This window comes from Pollicipes pollicipes, unplaced genomic scaffold, assembly GCF_011947565.3.
Source record: "Pollicipes pollicipes isolate AB1234 unplaced genomic scaffold, Ppol_2.1 Scaffold_4740;HRSCAF=5597_pilon_pilon_pilon, whole genome shotgun sequence".
In the NCBI taxonomy this organism is placed as follows: Eukaryota; Metazoa; Arthropoda; class Thecostraca; order Pollicipedomorpha; family Pollicipedidae; genus Pollicipes; species Pollicipes pollicipes.
In genome coordinates this window covers 20815101-20835999 of record NW_023596545.1, presented here as the reverse complement: position 1 = coordinate 20835999, position 20899 = coordinate 20815101, and the positions used below count along the sequence as shown (strand labels likewise).

The window sequence follows — 20899 nt, the reverse complement described above, 5'->3', positions numbered from 1 at the left end:
GGTAGAACTTAAAAAGTAGCCCATGTAATGTTTTCAAGTTATTTGAAAAAGATCTCACACATCGCGCCCGATGTAGATTTTGCAATTGCTGTAGAAACCGTTTGCATGCACAGAAACATCTGCCGCTGCATTTACACACTATATAGACAATGCCCTTTCATTCTGGAATAAAAAATCGTGTTTGGAAAATTTTCATTTTTTCGAAAACATGATCACGCCAAAATGTTTTTATTCTCACCTGTTTTACAAAAATGTAGCCAACAAGTGGTAACATTGTTTTACATCGTTTGCATGCCCAGGACAACTTGCCGATGCATTTATACACTTAATAGACCATGGCCTTTTAATCTGGAGTAAGAAAATCGCTTTTGAGAATTTTCATTTTTTTCGAAAAAACGGTCATGCCGAAAAATTGGGGTAATTGCCCGGTGACTAAAAACGTACTCAGCAAGTGGTGACAACGTTTAACATCGTTTGCAAGTAGAAGCAGCCTTCTATTTTCATTGGTTTGAGACATATGAGGTTGGAACGATTTACTACCTAAAAAACGGCCGTTTTCAGACTCCGCACAGCTGTTGCGTTACGCCTGTTTTGACGCAGAATTGCGGATACGTGCCATGGTGCGACATAAACTCTCCAGGGCCGATAGATTTTCAGTTAGGTACAACCAGGGTGAAATTTTGTTGAAAAATGGTCATCTCGTGCAAAAAGCATCAACCGGCACAGAACATGCATTCGTTTTCTACTCGTGCCGAATTTCCTATTGGCCCTCGTTTGAGACGAAAAAACAGCCGTTTCTGACTTTTGACTTTTTTCGCGACAAAGTGGCCGCGGCGAGATTTGTGTTCACTTGCATGTTGACAACAACGCCACTGAATGTTTGTCCCACCATTGTGTATCGTTTGTACTGGCAATCTGCTTTAAGCGAAGCGGGTCTCAGAAAGAAAACCATGGAAATTTGCGAGCATCAAGAATGCTATATGTTTCCGGTGGTGCAATCATGGTTTCTTATAGGTCATTCGACGCGTAATCGCACGGTGAACACAATGGTGTAACTTAGAAAAAACGCATGTATAGTTTCTAACGTCTTTGAAAAAAAGTCACTGATAAACGGCGCTCGATGTAGATTTTGCAATTGCTGCATTAACTGTTTACATGCGCAAAACTCTTTCCGCTGCCATTACACACTAAATGGACCATGCCCTTTTTTCTGGAATGAAAAATTCGCGTTTGGAAAATTTTCATATTTTTCGAATAAATGGTCATGCCCGATATTTTTCGTGATAACCTGTTTTAAGAAATGAAGTCAACAAGTGGGAACATCGTTTTACATCGTTTGCAAGTTAAAGGAGGCTTTTTTCATTGGTTCGAAAGATATGAGTTTGGAACGTTTTACTTCCCAGCAAACAGCCGTTTTCAGCTTCGGGACAGGTGTTGTGTTACACCTGTTTTTACGCAAAATTGCCTTCCCGTGCTATGGTGTGACATAATCTGTCCAGTGCCGATAGGGTTCCATTTAGGCACAACCAACGTGAACTTTTGTTGAAAAATGGCCATCTCGTGAAAAACGCGTCAAGCGGCATAGAACATGCATCCGCTTTGCACTCGTGCTGAGTTTGCTGTTGGCCCTCATTTGGGACGAAAAAACGTCCGTTTCTGAATTTTGACCGTTTTCAGAACAAAGTGGCCGCGGCAAGATTTGTGTTCACTTGGATGTTGACGACAACGCCGCTGAATGTTTGTCCCACCATTGAGTATTGTTTGCAACGGCCATCTGCTTTCAAACGGAGGGGGTCTCAGAAATAAAACCATGGAACTTTGCGCGCATCAGGAATGCTGTATGTTTCCAGTGGTGCAATCATGTTTTTTATAAGTCTTTCGACGCGTTATCTCACAGTGAACACGATGGTGTAACTTAGAAAAATAACGCATGCAGTTTTTGAGATATTTGAAAAGAAACACTCACACACCGCGTTCGATGTAGATTTTGCAATTGCTGTAGAAACCGTTTGCATGCACAGAAACACTTGCCGCTGCATCTATGCCCTACAGGGACCATGTCTTTTCAATCCGGGATGAAACATTCCTGTTTGGAAAATTTCATTTTTTTCGAAAAATGGTCATCCAAAATTTTTGGTCATCACCCGGTGAGCAGAAATGTAGTCAACAAGTCGTAACATCGTTTGACATTGTTTGCAAGTAAAAGCAGCCTTATTTTTTTTCGTTGGAGAGATATGAGTTTGGGACGTTTTACTACCAGACAAACGGCCGTTCTCAAACTCCGTACAGGTGTTGCGTTACACCTGTTTTGACGCAGGATTGCCTTCACCAGGCGCCCCAAGCGGAGACCCGCGAGGAGCACCCAACCGCAACGCGAGCGACAAGCCGCTAGACCCGTGTGGGGCGACACGGGCCCCCAAGCCCCCGGATATCCTGGCCAAAGTGGAGTGTTGGGGCGCGCCGTGACTGACCTGCACGGCGTGCCGCTCAGCCACCAGGATCCGATCAACCCGGGGACGTGGGCGAGGGAGCACGGCGACCCCGATAAAACGAGGATGTGCAGTGGTGATTGGGCCGGATGCGGGAGTTCGGTAAATGTGGAGGGGGCGGGCGGGACAAGGAGCGTGAGCTCATGTACCGGTATGGTCGCTACGCCCTGAGAGGAACAGCGTGCGCTGTCCATCCGTTGCCGGAGCTGGCACCCGAGGGGGCGCTAGTTCCCTACACCGACCGAAGCCGTTGACCCTGCGGGGGAGTGGAGCCGTCCATGAGGTCCGTTTATTATAAACCTAGACCACGGATGATCGCGTGAATCAATTGCTCTATGTGCGTGGCTTCCGCCTACCAGATTTCTGAAGAAGTATACAGATGGCCGCCGTGTTGATATATACATACATATATATATAGATATATAGATAGATAGAGAGAGATATATATATATATTATATTATATATATATGTATATATATACATATAGATAGATAGATAGATAGATAGATAGATAGATAGAGAGAGAGAGAGAGAGAGAGAGAGAGAGAGAGAGAGAGAGAGAGAGAGAGAGAGAGAGAGAGAGAGAGAGAGAGAGAGAGAGAGGAGAGAGAGAGAGAGAGAGAGAGAGAGAGAGAGAGAGAGAGAGAGAGAGAGAGAGAGAGAGAGAGAGAGAGAGAGAGAGAGAGAGAGAGAGAGAGAGAGAGAGAGAGAGAGAGAGAGAGAGAGAGAGAGAGAGAGAGAGAGAGGAGAGAGAGAGAGAGAGAGAGAGAGAGAGAGAGAGAGAGAGAGAGAGAGAGAGAGAGAGAGAGAGAGAGAGAGAGAGAGAGAGAGAGAGAGAGAGAGAGAGAGAGAGAGAGAGAGAGAGAGAGAGAGAGAGAGAGAGAGAGAGAGAGAGAGAGAGAGAGAGAGAGAGAGAGAGAGAGAGAGAGAGAGAGAGAGAGAGAGAGAGAGAGAGAGAGAGAGAGAGAGAGAGAGAGAGAGAGAGAGAGAGAGAGAGAGAGAGAGAGAGAGAGAGAGAGAGAGAGAGAGAGAGAGAGAGAGAGAGAGAGAGAGAGAGAGAGAGAGAGAGAGAGAGAGAGAGAGAGAGAGAGAGAGAAGAGAGAGAGAGAGAGAGAGAGAGAGAGAGAGAGAGAGAGAAGAGAGAGAGAGAGAGGAGAGAGAGAGAGAGAGAGAGAGAGAGAGAGAGAGAGAGAGAGAGAGAGAGAGAGAGAGAGAGAGAGAGAGAGAGAGAGGAGAGAGAGAGAGAGAAGAGAGAGAGAGAGAGAGAGAGAGAGAGAGAGAGAGAGAGAGAGAGAGAGAGAGAGAGAGAGAGAGAGAGAGAGAGAGAGAGAGAGAGAGAGAGAGAGAGAGAGAGAGGAGAGAGAGAGGAGAGAGAGGGAAGAGAGAGAGAGAGAGGAGAGAGAGAGAGAGAGAGAGAGAGAGAGAGAGAGAGAGAAGAGAGAGAGAGAGAGAGAGAGAGAGAGAGAGAGAGAGAGAGATAAGAGAGATATATTAGATATATATATATATATATATATATAATATATATATATATATATATATCTGTATATGTATATACATAAAGATATATATATCTCTCTCTCTATCTATCTATCTATCTATCTATCTATCTATATCCATATCTATATCTATATTTGTCCCCTCCGTGCCCGACGTTCCATTACACTGCGCGAGGCTCTTGCCCAACACACTGCAGAAACTAAGTGCGGATTGGCGCCGTGTCCGGTGTTCGACAGCTCTGTACGCACGACTCTTGCCAACAGATTGAATCACGGATTGGCTCCGTACCCTGTGTTTGATTGCTCTTTGCGCGTGACCCTTGCGTGACAGATGTCAGAAACTCATGACAGATTGTCTCTGTGCCCTGTGCTCGATTGCTCCGTGCGCGTGACTTTTGCCTAACAGACTTCAGAAACTTACTACGGATCGGCTCCGTGTCCGGTGCTCAAATGCTAAGTGAGCTTGACTCTCGCCTACCAGAATTCAGAAAATAAGTACGGATGAACTTCTACATAGTCTTAAATATAGTCACGGGTTGAAACCAAACACGTTGCCGTTGAAAAACAAACCATTTTAGCACGGGCGAGGTCAGAAGTGACGAAGTTGAGCAGGGTAGCGTATCACCACGATGCATATCATCTCACCGCAACACCAAATGCAATGCACATATTCTAAACTGTTAAAGTGACTTCAAAATGTCCCCTAAATAATGCAGATCGTTTTACGGTTTGTCAATCTGAGGGTAGACTCCTTGTCACTGCTATCATTTATCATGCTTTCAACTGTCAAACTTTTCCGGGGAAAGTGTTTGGCATGCCTTTTGCTTCAAACTTCTTCGCGAGCCCGCCACTGTAAGGAAGTACAAAGGCAAGCTAAATATACATGTATTTTACCAACATTGCACTATCACGTGGCAGCCTGACCCCGGCACCAGTCGGTCCGGCCCTGTGGTGACGTTAAACCAACATACTTTGCTTGTCATCCGTCACATGAATACCAGTATCCGTGCGGGCTGATTGGGCGGCCACGGCCCCTTCAGCGATGGCCCCGCGGCCAGCCGGCCAGCCAGCCAAGGTCAGCGAGTTCGGCGGTCGCCGGGCCAGCGCCGCCGCGGCAGGCCGCCAGGTGGCAGCGCAGGCGCCGCTTGGTGGAGAGCACCAGGCCACAGCGCGGACACGTGGTCTCGCCACGGTGCACGGCCGCGTGGTGAGAGAGGTTGGACGCGTCGCGGAACCGTTTGTGGCAGAGCGGGCAGGCGAACCCCACCTCGTCCGGCGGTGGCGGAGGCGGCGGCATCAGCAGTACTGCCGAAGGACGGCGCGGCGTCACAACGGGCGACGCATTGTGACGCCGCGGCAACGGGTCAGTCAACATTGTACAGCTGCACAGCTGATACCGTACACTGACACAAACGTTGCGGCACAGCGGCGTGCAAGGAACAGTGCAGCGTCACAAGGAGAACGGCACACCGTCGAAACGAGCAATGCACGGGAACAAACGGATACAGGGACGCGGCAGGACGGGTACTAGAGACGGCGCATGCGGTCACCCCTGAATATATATTGCCATGCGTAACTGTTGGCGACCAGCGAGCTCGGTGTAAGTGTATTCCATATCAAGGCTGCATGGACGGTGGCAGCCAGTATATTGGAAGACTGAACTGGAATGATGTCGGGCAAATTTTGCTCTACAGTGGCAAATAATTTTGATGTCCCGCGCGGCATAAACTGCCCACAGATTTTGTGGGCTAATCGTCCTGACCGTAGTACTTAGTAAATTGCCATCGTTCGATTGATATTCAAGATCATGCTATCTTTGGTAAGACTTCGCCAATCTTTGACTCTTGATGATGATTTGGGGTTTTAGGGTGCTTCGACTGCTGTAGGTCATGCAGCGCCCATAACTATCAATACATGCAGAGGCGTCAATCGGAAAAGTGCATCAATTAGCTCACCCTATATAGCCTTGATGATCAGCCCTAGCATCATGATGGAAAGATTACTGGGGAATCTATAGCGCGAAGAAACTGGAGCACTTTACCAAACTCCACGGCGTTCGAAGGATCCCCTAAAAAGTCACATAGCGTGCGACTCTGGGCGTGGTGTCCGAAAAACTGCGCTCTCGTTGCAGTAAGGTGGTGGCAAGCGACCAGTACGTGATGCACGGTCGGCGGGTCACAGCATCGAATGCAGCATGGTCTGTCGCCAGCCAATAGCAGGCGACGGTGCGTAGCATATGTGTTGTTGTTGTTGATTGGAGTTTTAGAGCGCGTCGACTACTGCGGTCATTTTGCGCCCATAACAGCCAAATGACTAGCTTCGGAGTGTGACTATGAAATGACTAAAAAATATGTATTATTCAGAACTATAAACGGCTGAGTTGTATCAGGAACGCGTCATTGATACGAAACTTTTGGCAGCCTAAAAACTTCCCACACGCGGTATAAACTATTCAGGCAGGTGTATATAAAGTGCAGAACTTAACATGCGATACAAACCTGAGGGTATGTTCGATATATGGTGACCTGTCACATAGTAAATCGGAGAGCGTCAGGGACGGTGCCGCAGGGCCAAAGTACCTCAGACGCTCGACGCGTAGTGTGGGGCAGCATACGAGCACATGTTCCACTGTGAGCGTGGTGTTGCAGTGGCGACATCGTGGTAGTTCGTCGTGACATAGTAAGTGTCGATGTGTAGCATAAGTATGGCCAATCCGCAAGCGACACAGGGTTACTTCCTCCCGTCTGGACTTTCGATTGGATGACTACCATTCCTGAACAATCGGCTTAATGCTCTTCAGTTTGCTAGTGCCCATCACATCCTATGCGCACTGCCATTCCTCGCGAAAAAGGCAGAGATGGCCGAGCACAGGTCTGTAGCGGGAATCGGAAACACTCTGCGACAGGGACGACGAGTAACACGCTTTGCGGCGGAGTCAGCCAGCTCATTTCCCGCAATGCCAACGTGGCTCGGGATCCAGCAAAGTACTACGGTCTTGCCAGCCCGGTACAGAGAGTCGAGACGCAGTAAAATATCCTGTATAAGGGGATTTACAGGATTAAAACCCCTTAATGCCGAAAGGGCACTTAGGGAATCCGATAAAATCACGTGCAGACTGTCTTCGCCCATCTCTATAAAACAAAGCGCCTTAATGATGGCCACAAGCTCTGCAGTATACACGGACGCATGGGCTGGCAGTGTAAATGATCGCGTATCGGGACCACACACAAAAGCGGAACCAACACCCGTATCCGTTTTCGAGCCGTCTGTATACGTAATTGTGAACCCCCGATATGTTTCGATATGCTTCAGAGCTGTTGATCTGGCAAAGTACGGAATCATATTTTGCTTCCGAACCCCCGACAATGAGACGTCGACAGTTGGCGATACCATCACCCACGGAACGGTCGGCAGGCTACGTGGGCGTGCCACACCCCGAAAACTTAAGCCACTCTCATGAAGAACATTACGAACACGCACACAGAAAGGCACCACACGTGTTGCTTGTCCGGACTGAAAAACATGGGATATATGGCGTGAGAACACGGCGTCATGTGTTGGGTGGTTCGGGAATTGCGCGAGCTTACAAGAGTACCGCATTCCCAACAACTGTCTTCGGGTAGCCAGCGAAGGTTCGTTGGCTTCCACAAGCAAGCTGGCTGTCGGAGACGTACGAAATGCACCAGTAATGATTCTCAACGCAGCATGATGGCCCGCATTCAAGATGCGTTTTACGGACTCAGAGGCGCCATCATATACAACACACACATAGTCCAGCTTGGAGCGTATCAGTGAACGGTATAACAACAAAAGTGCTTTCCGATCTGCTCCGTACGATGTTCGTGCCACACATTTCAGTATGTTCAGTGTCTTAAAACACTTGCCACGCAGAGTGGTAAGATGCTCCCTGTAGGTCAACCGCTTATCAAAATGTAATCCCAAAAACCATGCCGCCATATTGCAGGGGATCGACTGTCCATAAAGCTTAAGCACCATGTCGGGACACTGACGCCGGCGTCGACAAAAGTGGACGGAAACTGTCTTCGAGGTCGAAAACCGTAGCCCGTTGAGCATGTTCCATCCTTCCAAGCGAGCCACAGCCAACTGCAACTGACGCGACATGGACGCTGCTGTGGCAGAGCTGCACCAGATGGCGAGGTCATCAACAAAAAGCGAGCGACCAATCGCCTGGGGAAGACTGTCCCCAACATCATTTATCATGACGGCAAACAACGCAACACTTAGTACACTGCCCTGGGGTATGCCGTTCTCTTGTGTGTATCTTTTCGAGCATACGGAACCGACACGGACGCGGAAGAAACGGTCAGCAAGAAAGCTCGCGAGAAAGGTAAGCATAGCTCCGCGTATGCCATACGGTTTTTCCTGAAACCACACTGCGCGTTCGAGAAGATATTGTTGCTTTCTAAAAACCAAGACAACCGTGTCTGAACCATCCGCTCCAGGAGTTTGCACATAGACGAGATCAGCGCAACTGGACGGTAGTCTGATGGATTTCTCCCATTCTTGCCAGGTTTCAGCAACGGAACTATGAGCGACTCCTGCCAAGAGGTGGGGAATTCTCCTGCCTCCCACAACTGGTTGAATGCCACCAACATAGCTTGTGTTGCTGTTAGTGGAAATCGCCGGAGCATATCATTATGAATTAAATCCGGGCCTTCTGCCACGCTGCGCAGAGAGCTAATGGCAGACATCAGTTCAAACATTGTGAAAGGTTCGTTATATGAAAACTCTTCGTCTGTATGAAAGTTTATCTGGGCTGCTTCGCAACGAGCACGATGGCGTATGAAATCAGGAGCGGCAGCTGTCCGCCCACAACGCTCCGCGAACGCACGAGCCATTTCGTTCGCCACCTTAGAGGGGTCCAGTATGTCCTGGCCATTCATATGAAGTACGGGGTGCGGCACTGCGGAGTGTTGGCCTGCTAAACGCTTCACCCGCGCCCAAACCACCGAAGTCGGCGTTTGGCAATTTAGCTGGCCCACATATAAACGCCAAGACGTACGCTTGGCTTCCAAGATAGTACGTCGGGCTGCCGCCCGAGCTCGTCGAAAAGCGATTAGGTTGTCCGTAGTGCTGTGTCGATCGAAGTCTCGCAGGGCTTTTTTCCGCGCACGTATAGCGTCGCGGGACTGGTCCGTCCACCACGGAACAGGGGGACGACGTGGGGCACCGGATGTACGTGGAATGCTTTCTTGTGCCGATCGTAAGATTGTGGAGGTGAGTTCTTCTATCGATGCAGGCACATCTGCCGAAACGGAAGCCAGCCCAGTTTCCGCCCGTGCCTGAAATTCATCCCAGTCAGCCTTTCTAAGATTCCACCGTTGTGGCCTGGAACCGAGAGCTGCTCCGTTCTGGTAGCGCAGCCAGATGGGGTAATGATCGCTGCCGAAGGCGTCGTTGTCAACGGACCATGTCAGGCGTACCGCCAGCTGTGGGCTTGAAAGACTCAAGTCCAGCGCCGATGTCTGGCCTGACGGCAGCGTCATGTGAGTTCGGGTCCCGGTGTTTAAAAGACAGAGTGATTCATTACGTAAAAAAGATTCGCAATGCCTGCCGCGAGTGTTGGTCTGGGCGCAACCCCAAGATGTGTGGTGAGAATTAAAGTCACCCAGCAAAAGAAGAGGCGGGGGAAGCTTGGTCACCAGAAATCTCATTCCTGCCGTCGGAAATGGAATACCAGGCGGTAAGTACAGCGAGCAGACGGTTATTGCACGACGCCCGAAAAAGTATCTTAGCTGCAACAACTTGCAGGACAGAGTGCAAGACAACGCGCTGGACAAAGACACTGTGGTGCACAGCCAAAAGAACTCCGCCACGTGCAATTAGATCAGCTGGCGTATCCCGACGCATTACGGTGTAGCTCGGGATAGTAAAATGAGAGCCAGGTGCCAGTTTGGTCTCCTGCAGGCAGGCGATGGCGGGACAGCGTTCATTCAGAATGATTCTGAGATCGTGTAGACTAGTTCTCACGCCCCTGCAGTTCCACTGTTAGATACTTGTCATAAAGCTAAGAAGTGAGGGTAGCCATTACACACCTAGCTCACCAGCACAGCGCGCAGAATATCACAGTCAATAAGCCTGCACGGGGGCGCAGTAAAAATGGGTCAAAGTCACTCTTTAAGACGCGACACGGTTCAAAAGAACTGGGCTGCGCCCGTTGCAGGACTGGACACCTCGGTCTGGCAGGTACGGCTCGATTCCGCAGGGGCGGTGCTCCACTCTGGGCCGAATCCTTGGGCTCCCTCCGTCGGATGGAGACGGAGGACCGGCTGGGAGGCGCTTTATGCCAGCGTGCCCAATCTTGGGTGGTGGAGATAGAGGACCCATGGATGGGGCCCTGCCAGACGTCTGAGGACCAGCGGGAGGCTCAACTGGTTTTCTGGGCGATGGAGCACCGCTGCGAGGGATGGACTCCTTACCCGCCCCAGACGTACGGTTCGCCGCCTTTGCCCGTTCTTGTTCAGCCAGGCGCGCCCGCGTGGCATCGCGGGCGCGCCTGTCCGCCTCGTGCCGCTCCAACGTTTCTATCGCCAGCCCGCATGTGTTCGCTAGTGGTGTCGGAGGTGACGAAGGCAGCGGAGCACACGAAGCGGAGGCGGACGAAGGTGGCGAGGAAACCGATGTGGAGGCCGGTGGAGCCCGCGGGCCACGGCCACGCCGGACCACCGTCCAGCCCTCCTCTCCGGCAGGAGACGGCGGTGCCGTGGGAGTCGGCAACGCGGAGGGTGCCGACCGGCCAGGGGGCGAAGAGGTTGCCAGCACGGTCTCCTTCGACCGCTCCAGCGAGGGAGGGGGAGCCAGGGCTGCCAGACTTGAGTCCAGCGCCTGGTTCGTCGACACAACCGAGAGACCAAACGACTTCAAGAGCGCTACAAACTGAGCAGCGGTCATTTGATCAGTGGAGGTCGGACGTGCGTTGGAGGTCTTAGCTTTTTCGGCGTACGATGTTCTTGGGTGGCTCTCCTCGTACGATGTTCTGGCCCCGCGAAAAGAGATGTTGCGTGTGGTTTTAATGGATATAATTTCTTTTTCCTTCACGTACGCTGGGCACGTGCGGTCGTAAGTCGCGTGCGGAGCCTGGTCCTTGTCACAATTCACACAATGCACTCTCTCTGAGTCGCAAAGTTCCATTGCGTGTTCAGAGGAAGCGCATTTCCCACAGGCAGGCTTGTTGCGACAGTACTGTTTGGTATGACCAAATCCCTGGCAGTTGAAACATCGCATGGGGTTCGGAATGAAGAGGCGCACCTTGACACGTGCGTATCCCACACGTATCTCGGACGGCAAGTCAGGGCGACCGAACGTGAGTATGAGGTTGTTGGTGGGCACCAACTCTCCTCCCCTTCTGACGAGGATCCGTCGAACGGCGGTCACTCCAAACTCCGAGAGCTCCTCCACGATCTCTTCCTCGTCAACGTCACGTAGATCAAAACAGTTCACCACGCCCCTGGACGAATTTTTGGTGTTCTGTGGTGTCGCTGTCATTGACACTGTTTTTTCCAATTTACCGGCCCCATCCCGAAAACTGTACGAAAATTCAGTTGCTTGCATAGCCCGATTCGCCTCCTGATCACTAGCAAATTCAACTTCTATTTTTCCATCCCGGAGCTTGTCACATCTTATAATTTTTCCAAATTTGTCGCAGCCATTTCTTCTCTGAAACGGTGAGAGGGACGCCAACCCAACCTCTTCACTGTGGAAGACGAGGATCCGTGGTCCGGGGATAGCAGAGTCTTTTCTGCATCCTTGGGTTCTCGTGGTCCGACCCCCTTTCGGAGGACGGGTGTTTTTTGAGGTAGAAGATGCCATGCAGAAAGGGTTTTTCTTTCGGCACCGGGGCTCCCCACCCACCTCGGAGCCCAACTGGGGGACGGCCCACTCACCCAGGGGGTGGTGGCTCCGCCAGGGCTACCCCGGTGCTATACGGGGCGAACGACGCCTCCCACACGGCCAGGTGTAACCGGGAAGACCCCTCTCCGTCCTGACCGTGGTTCAGCGCCGCCGCCCCTTGACCCCTTAAGCCGCTGCGCGCGGCCAGGCGCCCCAAGCGGAGACCCGCAAGGGGCACCCAACCGCAACGCGAGTGACAAGTCGGTAGACCCGTGTGGGGCCCCACGGGCCCCCCACGCCCCCGGATATTCTGGCCAAAGTGGAGTGTTGGGACGCACCGTGACTGACCCGCACGACGCGCCCCTCAGCCACCAGGATCCGATCAACCCGCGGACGTGGGCGAGGGGGCACGGCGACCCCGATAAAACGAGGATGAGGAGTGGTGATAGGGCCGGATGACGGAGAACGGGTAATGGGAAGCGGAGCGGACGGGACAAGGAGCAGGAGCTCACGTACCAGCGGGGACGCTACGCCCTGAGAGGAACAGCTTGCGCTGTCCACCCGTTACCGGAGCTGGGACCCGAGGGGGCGCTAGTCCCCTACACCGACCGAAGCCGGTGCCCCTGCGGGGCATAACTATCAATTTATGAAGAGATGTCAATCAGAGAAGTGTATCAATCAGGTCACCCTATAGAGCCATGATGATCGGCCCTAGCATCATGATGAAAAGAATACAGGGAAATCCATAGCGCGAAGGAACTGGAGCACTTTACCAAACTCGACGATGTTCGAAGAATCCCCTAAAAAGTCGCATAGCGTGCGACTCTGGACGTGGCGTCCGAAAAACTGCGCTCTCGTTGCAGTAAAGTGGCGGTAAGCGACCAGTACGTGATGCACGGTCAGCGGATCAGAGCATCGACCGCAGCATGGTCTGTCGCCAGCCAATAGCAGGTGACGGTGCGTAGCATATGTGTGACTTATGCGTAACCGGCAAAGGACAACTTCTTCCACCCTATTGTCCCGAAAGCACGACTGCCATAATCCAATGCGGGGTTTCACCGACTGCAGCTTGTTGGCGCTCAGCGAGTTCCAGTGGAACTGCCATCGCTTCTGCATAAAAAGCGCCACTGCGGGGTACATGTCTTGAGCAGGTAGTGCTGTTATAGGAATTCTAGTCCCTGTCGTAGCGCGCGTTGCTGCCGCGTCAGCAAGATCATTTTCGCATATCCCCACGTGACTTGGGATCCAGCATAGAACGACCGTTTTTCCTGCTCGATCCAGTGATCTAAGACGAGATTAAATGTCCTGAGCCAGTGGATTCGACGGGGAGAAGCCGCTAACAGCCAAGAGGCTGCTCAAAGAGTCGAAAAAATTAAATGCAGATTGCTATCGTCCACTTCAATAAAACAGAGCTTTGCTGATGACTATAAGCTCGGAAGTGTAGACCGACGCGTGTGAAGGCAGTGTGAATGACCGTGTTGTGGATCCGCACACAAAAGCGCACCCTACACCTGCATCCGTCTTCGAACCATCTGTATAAGTCATCTTGTACCCGTCAAAGGAGGCCATGTGCTCTAAGGCTGCGTCTTTAAGTTCCGTCATGAGGACACGTTGCTTTTGCATATTTGATAGAGACATCCACTCCTGGCGATGCTAGCAGCAAGGAGCAGTCTCCATGGGTTTAGATCGGTGGTGTGGTGGTGATTTGGGTTTTAAGGGCGCGTCGGCATCAGGGCCATTTTGCGCCCACTCGATGACGGTTATCTACCTCTGCGACGACGTGATAAGTATGTTTTCAGCTGATAACAGGTAGCATCACTGGCGCACTTACGCTGAGGGGTGAGTGAAAATAACGTCAAAGTCAATGTGTGCTAAAAATGCGAGTATTTCTTCAAGTTCACCACATGGGTCTCGACCGAGTAACCGATGAAGGGGCGGTGGAGGAAAAATCGTCGCCTATCCGTCTCAACGCGCCGACATGAGACGAGCACATGTTCAACAGACAACCGGTCCCCGCATCTATCACACCGTGGCACATCCCTACGCGTCAAGAATAACGAGTGTGTGGCGTATGTATGACCCAACCGAAACCTACAAAGGGCGACTTCCTGGAAGCGACTTCGGCGATGGGAGGATTCCCAATCACCCAGTTGGAGCTTGATTTCCCTGAAAGCTTGGGGGTGTTGGTCGAACATGTGCTGCCACGTATTGCGGACGTATTTGGAAATGACTGACTTCAGATCTCGAGCGGGTACATCAATTGGTATTGGTTTTCTCTCATACGCCGCAGCTTTTGGTGCGGCGTCTGCTTTCTCATTTCCCATTTTCCCTATGAGGCTGGGGATCCACATAAATGTGATACGGCAGGAAGCGTTGTCCAGCCTTTCCAGTTCCTCCCAAATTGAGCGAGTCAAAAATGAGTGGTCACGCGACATCGCCGTCGGGTCTAATGATAAAAGTGCACTACGCGAGTCGGTCATGGGTTTAGGTCTGATGACACGCCGTAGGTTCAGGCCGCTCGCGTCTAAAAGTTCTCTCATTCGTACACAGAAGGGAGAAGATTTGGTGACCGTTGACGTAGGAAAAGCCTTCGTAAGCTACGCGAAAACACTGCTTTGTAGGTGGGATGATCTGGGAACTGCGCCAGCTTGCACGTGTAGCGCAGTCCCAGCATCTGCCTTCGCAATGCTAGTGGGGGCTCGTGAGCCTCCACTAGAAGACTGTCTATGGGCGATGTCCGAAAAGCCCCTGTGGCGATACGGAGTGCGGCGTGATGCACCGTATTCAGAGTACGTTTGATCAGGTCTGATGAGCTGTCGTAGATAAAACAGCCGTAGTCAAGTTTTGAACGAATCAGGGAGATGTATAGGAGTAAGAGTGTCCTCCTTTCAGCACCGTATGATGTACGTCCCACGCACCTTAGGATGTTAAGAGATTTTAAACATTTGTCGCGAAGATTTCTGATCTGCTCACGGTATGTTAGGCGTCGGTCAAATCGTATACCGAGAAATTTCGCGGTATTCTCATTAGCGACGCGTTGCCCATACAGCCTGATTTCCCTATCAGGACAGTGACGGCGACGACGACAGAAATGAACTGCACTTGTCTCCGATGTAGAAAAACGGAAACCGTTGAGCACACTCCACTTCTCCAGACATGTGACAGCCAGCTGCAGCTGTCGCTCCATCGTGCGAGTGGTCGATGAGCTACACCAAATAGCGAAGTTGTCTACAAACAGAGAACGGCTGATCCCATGTGGAACCGTGTCCCCTATGTCATTTATCATCGCTGCGAAAAGAATGACACTTAATACGCTGCCCTGAGGCACACCATCGTCCTGCGGATACCTGCCGGAGTGATGAGAACCAACACGCACCCGAAAGAATCTGTCAGTCAGAAGGTTTTGTAAAAACTTTCCCATGTGACCACGGATGCCACAATCGAGTAACTTCATCATAACTCCATGTCTCCATGTTGTGGCATAAGCTTTTTCTATGTCAAAAAAGATGGCGCCGGTATGACGCTTGCTACTAAATCCGGCTAACACTGCGGTATCAAGGGCTAAGATGTGGTCAATCGTGCTCCTGTTCTTACGGAATCCGCACTGAGCATTCGTGAAAAAGTTCTGGCGTTCTTAAGTCCACGAGAGCCGCACATTCACCATTCTTTCCATGAGCTTACAAAGCGAAGATGTGAGGGCGATCGGGCGGTAGTCCAGAGCGTTCGTCCCACTTTTCCCGGCTTTAAAATAGGCACTACTATTGCTTCTCGCCAGATTGGCGGGAAGTTACCTGACGCTCATATGCAGTTGAAAACTGCCAGCGACGCTCGTAGTACACGGGGAGGAAAATGCCGTATCATATCATTGTGGATGTGGATGTTCCCTCCGCTACACTACGCAGCGAGCGAATGGCCGCTTGAAGCTCCATCATAGTGAAATGTTTGTTGTACGTCAGGACGACATCTGTACAAAAATTAACCTCCAAAGTTTCACATCGTGCCCTGTGCCGCAAAAACCGTGGATCACAGGTGCCATTTCGGCAACCGTCTGACAGGGCTTCCCCAATGGCTTCTGCCACATCACTTGGGTGAGTGATGTCTTGACTTCCCACTCGCAGAACGGAAAGGGAAACTGCTGGATGCAGTCCAGCGATTCGTTTAATGCGATCCCATACATGTGACGTCGGCGTGTGGCGATTCAGTGAATTGACGTAGCTGCGCAATGATGCACGTTTCGCCTCTCGTATAGTGTGGCGTGCGGCCGCGCGTGCTTGCCTGAAAGCCATGAGGTTTAATATGCTGCTGTGCCGGTCAAAAGCCCTAAAAGCTCTCCGACGTGCACGAATGGCGTCGCGACACTCGTCGCTCCACGAAGCTACAGGGGTGCGACGAGGACATCCGGAGGTGCGCGGAATGCATCCTTTCGCCGCATCCAACACGAGATATGTAAATTCCTCCGTAGTCGGAGTTGCAGAGTCGAAATCGTTGGAAAACGTTTCGTCCAGGCGAGTCTCAGATCCACTCCAGTCCGCCATCTTGAAATTCCAGCGCTGAGGTCGAGAACCAAGAACAGAACCACCACGGCACCGAACCCAGACCGGAAAATGGTCACTTCCAAGGGGGTCCTCTGAAGCATACCAGGTGAAGTGTGGTACCAACTGCGGACTACAAATGCTCAGGTCTAGCACCGACGATTGTCCGGATGGCAATGTAAAATGCGTTCTTGATCCTGTATTTAAAACGCACAGACCTTCGTCACGTACGAGAGCCTCACATAGCCTCCCGCGAGTGTTCGTGGAAGCACACCCCCACACAGTGTGATGTGCATTAAAGTCGCCTAAAACGAGTAGAGACGGAGGGAGTTGAGAGATTAACTCTCGCAGTCCTCCAGATGGAAATGAAACCCCAGGTGGCAAGTAGAGAGAGCAGACAGTTATGGTGCGGCGGTTGAAATTCACCGTTGCTGCGACAGCCTGCAAGTCTGTTCTCAACACCAGACGCCGCGTAGGTACGCTTTGGTGTACAGCCAAAAGAACGCCACCGTAAGCAACGGTGTCTGTTGGCATGTCAGTGAGAAAGGTAGTGTACCCCTTCAGGCTGAAGGCCGCATCAGGCGCCAACTTGGTCTCCTGGAGACACACGGCTGCCGGGCAGTGCGCGCTTAAAACTGTCTGCAAGTCCTGGGTGCTTGACCTTACACCTCTACAGTTCCACTGCAAAACTGACTGAATGAAGAGGCTTTAAAAGCACTGTAAGGCTTAAAAAGAACGCAGCAGCGCTAGAGCCTAGCCCATGGTTGTTGGTTCTGTCTTCAGAACCAGAAGAGATCGGGCGGATCCTGGGTCGGCTCCGGGGACTACCGCCATCTGTTGGCGAAATCGGCCCCGGCGGTCCACGCTTTTCCGGACGCCCCGTCCTAAACTGAGCCGGCGCCGGCGACGCCGTGGTCCTAGGCGGCGGTGGTGGTGGAGCACCCATAGACGAGTCTCTCCGCGAGTCGGAAGGGCCTGAGGGAGCTTCCACACGCTTTCGGGGAGGTGGGACTACCTCCCCCGTGGGAGCAGGCCCGGGCCCGCACCCGACAGCCGACTGGCTGCCTTTGACGTGCTCGTGCTCCTGAAACCTCGTGCCTCGTGCTCCTGAAGACGTGCACGCTTTGCCTCGCGCGTCCGTCTCTCCGCCTCTTGGTGCTCAAGGTTGTCCAGTTTCCGTCCCATCGTCTAACTCAGGGTTGTAGGACGTGATGCTGCTGGGGAGGACGGCTGTGAAGCCGGTGATCGCGCGCTTACTGGCGAAGACCGAGAGGTTCGACCCCGGCGGACCATGGTCCACTCATTGCTTTCGGCTGGTGTGGGGTGGGGCGGCGAGATAGCAACTGGCGCGCTGGCCTGTGCCTCAGAGGGGGCACAAGGTGCCAACGAGACGGGGGACGACCGTGTTGCCGATGCTGTGGCGTGAACCTGACACGCCGGTAAAACCGACAGCCCGAGCGATGTAAGCAGTTTAATGAACTGCGTTCCAGTCATCCGGTCTAAGGAGACCTCAGGTGGGACATGGGCCCTGGCCGCTGTGGCATATGATGTCTTAGGGAGGCTCAGTTCATATAAATCCCTTGCTTCCCGAAATGCGATGTTCTTCGTGGTTTTTAGTGCGATGATCTTCTTCTCTCTGGCTTACGCCGGGCATACGCGATCAAAAGTGGAGTGAGGTTTCTGGTTTTTCCCACAGTTCACACACCATGGGTTCGCTGCAGTACACTGATCGCTCGAGTGCTCCGGAGAAACACACTTGCCACATGCTGGCTGGTTGCGGCAGAAATCCCTCGTATGTCCAAACATTTGGCACTTAAAACATCTCATGGGGTTCGGAATAAAAAGGCGCACCTTTACCTTCACATAGCCCACCCTTACTTCAGATGGTATGTCAGGACGATTAAAAATCAGCACAATGTTGTTCGTGGGGACCAGCTCCGCACCTCTGCGCACCTTGATGAGGCGAGCATCCGTTACCCCGAACTCAGCGAGACCGCCGACTATCTCCTCATCACTGACATCTCTCAGGTCAAAACAGTTCATGATACCCTTTGACGAGTTCTTTGTCCTATGGACCTCCACAGCCATCGCCACTGACACGTCCTCTTTCCCCTCCGCATCCCGTACACAGTACACAAAGCTATCCGAGGTCCTGGCCCGTTTGGCCTCCTCTCCGTTCTGGAACGATCCCACCGTTCTTGAGCTTATCGCATCGGAGCACCTTTCCAAACCGATCACATCCATTTCGCCTTTGAAAGAGCGAAAGGGACGACAACGGCTTCTCGGCGCTTCGGAAAATCAAGATCCGAGGGGTAGGCGCTGACGCACTACCACCTGTAGCCTCAGTCCGCCCGCTTTTCGGGGTGCGGGTGTAGTTTATAGTTGCCATGCGTGTAAGGTTGCAACATTCGGCACCGAGGCTCCCCACCCACCTCGGAGCCCAACTGGGGGACGGCCCACTCACCCAGGGGGTGGTGGCTCCGCCAGGGCTACCCCGGTGCTATACGGGGCGAACGACGCCTCCCACACGGCCAGGTGTAACCGGGAAGACCCCTCTCCGTCCTGACCGTGGTTCAGCGCCGCCGCCCCTTGACCCCTTAAGCCGCTGCGCGCGGCCAGGCGCCCCAAGCGGAAACCCGCAAGGAGCACCCAACCGCAACGCGAGCGACAAGCCGCTAGACCCGTGTGGGGCCCCACGGGCCCCCCACGCCCCCGGATATTCTGGCCAAAGTGGAGTGTTGGGACGCACCGTGACTGACCCGCACGACGCGCCCCTCAGCCACCAGGATCCGATCAACCCGCGGACGTGGGCGAGGGGGCACGGCGACCCCGATAAAACGAGGATGAGGAGTGGTGATAGGGCCGGATGACGGAGAACGGGTAATGGGAAGCGGAGCGGACGGGACAAGGAGCAGGAGCTCACGTACCAGCGGGGACGCTACGCCCTGAGAGGAACAGCTTGCGCTGTCCACCCGTTACCGGAGCTGGGACCCGAGGGGGCGCTAGTCCCCTACACCGGCCGAAGCCGGTGCCCCTGCGGGGAAACATTGGTGTGAGTGATGAGGATGTTGCTAAGGGCTTGCGTGAGGAAGAGGTAACGGCGGTGAGACGTATCAAGAGAAGAGAGAGAGAGAGGAGAGCTGACCGATACTGATTCAATTATTCTGACGTTTTGCTCTGCGAGAGTGCCAGATAGGGTCCGCGTGGGATATCAGTCGGTTCCTGTTCGGGTCTATGTACCTGATCCAGTCCGATGCTACCGATGCCAGACGTATGGCCACTTCACGGACAAGTGCTGGAACGAAGTTAGATGCGGAAGGTGTGCGGAAATAGGTCACCAACACTCTGAGTGTAAATCAGAAACCCCCCGCGGGGGCACCGGCTTCGGTCGGTGTAGGGGAATAGCGCCCCCTCGGGTCCCAGCTCCTGTAACGGGTGGACAGCGCAAGCTGGTCCTCTCAGGGCGTAGCGACCCAGCCGGTACGTGAGCTCCTGCTCCTTGTCCCGCCCGCTCCCTCCACACTACCCGCACTCCCGCATCCGGCCCTATCACCACTCCCCATCCTCGTTTTATTGGGGTCGCCGTGCCCCCTCGCCCACGTCCCCGGGTTGATCGGATCCTGGTGGCTGAGGGGCGCGTCGTGCGGGTCAGTCACGGCGCGCCCCAACACTCCACTTTGGCCAGAATATCCGGGGGCGTGGGGGGCCCGTGGGGCCCCACACGGGTCTACCGACTTGTCACTCGCGTTGCGGTTGGGTGCCCCTTGCGGGTCTCCGCTTGGGGCGCCTGGCCGCGCGCAGCGGCTTAAGGGGTCAAGGGGCGGCGGCGCTGAACCACGGTCAGGACGGAGAGGGGTCTTCCCGGTTACACCTGGCCGTGTGGGAGGCGTCGTTCGCCCCGTATAGCACCGGGGTAGCCCTGGCGGTGACCACCTCCCGAGGGAGTGTTGGGCCGTCCCCTTGTTGGGCTCCGAGGTGGGTGGGGAGCCTCGGTGCCGAAATGAAAACCACCTTTTATGGCTTCCTCTAACACTAAAAACACCCGTCCTCCGAAAGGGGGACGGACCTCGATAGCCCCAGGGTGCAGAGAGGAATCTGCGCCCTCCGGTCCACGGATCCTGAACTTCGGAAGTGAAGAGATTAAATTGGCTTCCCTGTCACCGTTTCAGAGGCGGAACGGCTGCGACAGGTTTGGAAAAATTATAAGATGTGACAAGCTTCGGGATGGGAAAATAGAAGTAGAGTTCGCTAGCGGTCTGGAGGCAACCAGGGCCATGGCAGCCAAGGAATTTACGTTTACCGTTCGGGACGAGACTGGCAAGCATGAAAAGACCGTGTCAATATCAGCCATACCACATGAGACCAAAAATTCGTCCAGCGGCGTAGTCAATTGTTTCGATCTTCGTGACGTCGCCGAGGACGAGATAGTCGAGGAGCTCCCAGAGTTTGGTGTGACGAGTGCTCGCAGGATTCTCGTCAGACGGGGAGGAGAGCTGCTGCCCACCAACAACCTCATTCTGACGTTTA

At 53.0% G+C, this 20899-nt stretch overlaps 1 protein-coding gene across 1 annotated transcript in view; it reads right to left on the bottom strand.

Annotated features, from left to right (window-relative positions):
• Positions 1-5025: 5025 nt before the first annotated feature.
• LOC119098048 (zinc finger protein 408-like) overlaps positions 5026-20899 on the bottom strand; it is a 69278-nt gene continuing 53404 nt past the window's right edge. Inside the window, exon 4 of the mRNA XM_037220977.1 lies at positions 5026-5294. Within this exon, the coding sequence (XP_037076872.1) occupies positions 5026-5294 (269 nt within the window). The remainder of the gene's footprint in view (positions 5295-20899) is intronic.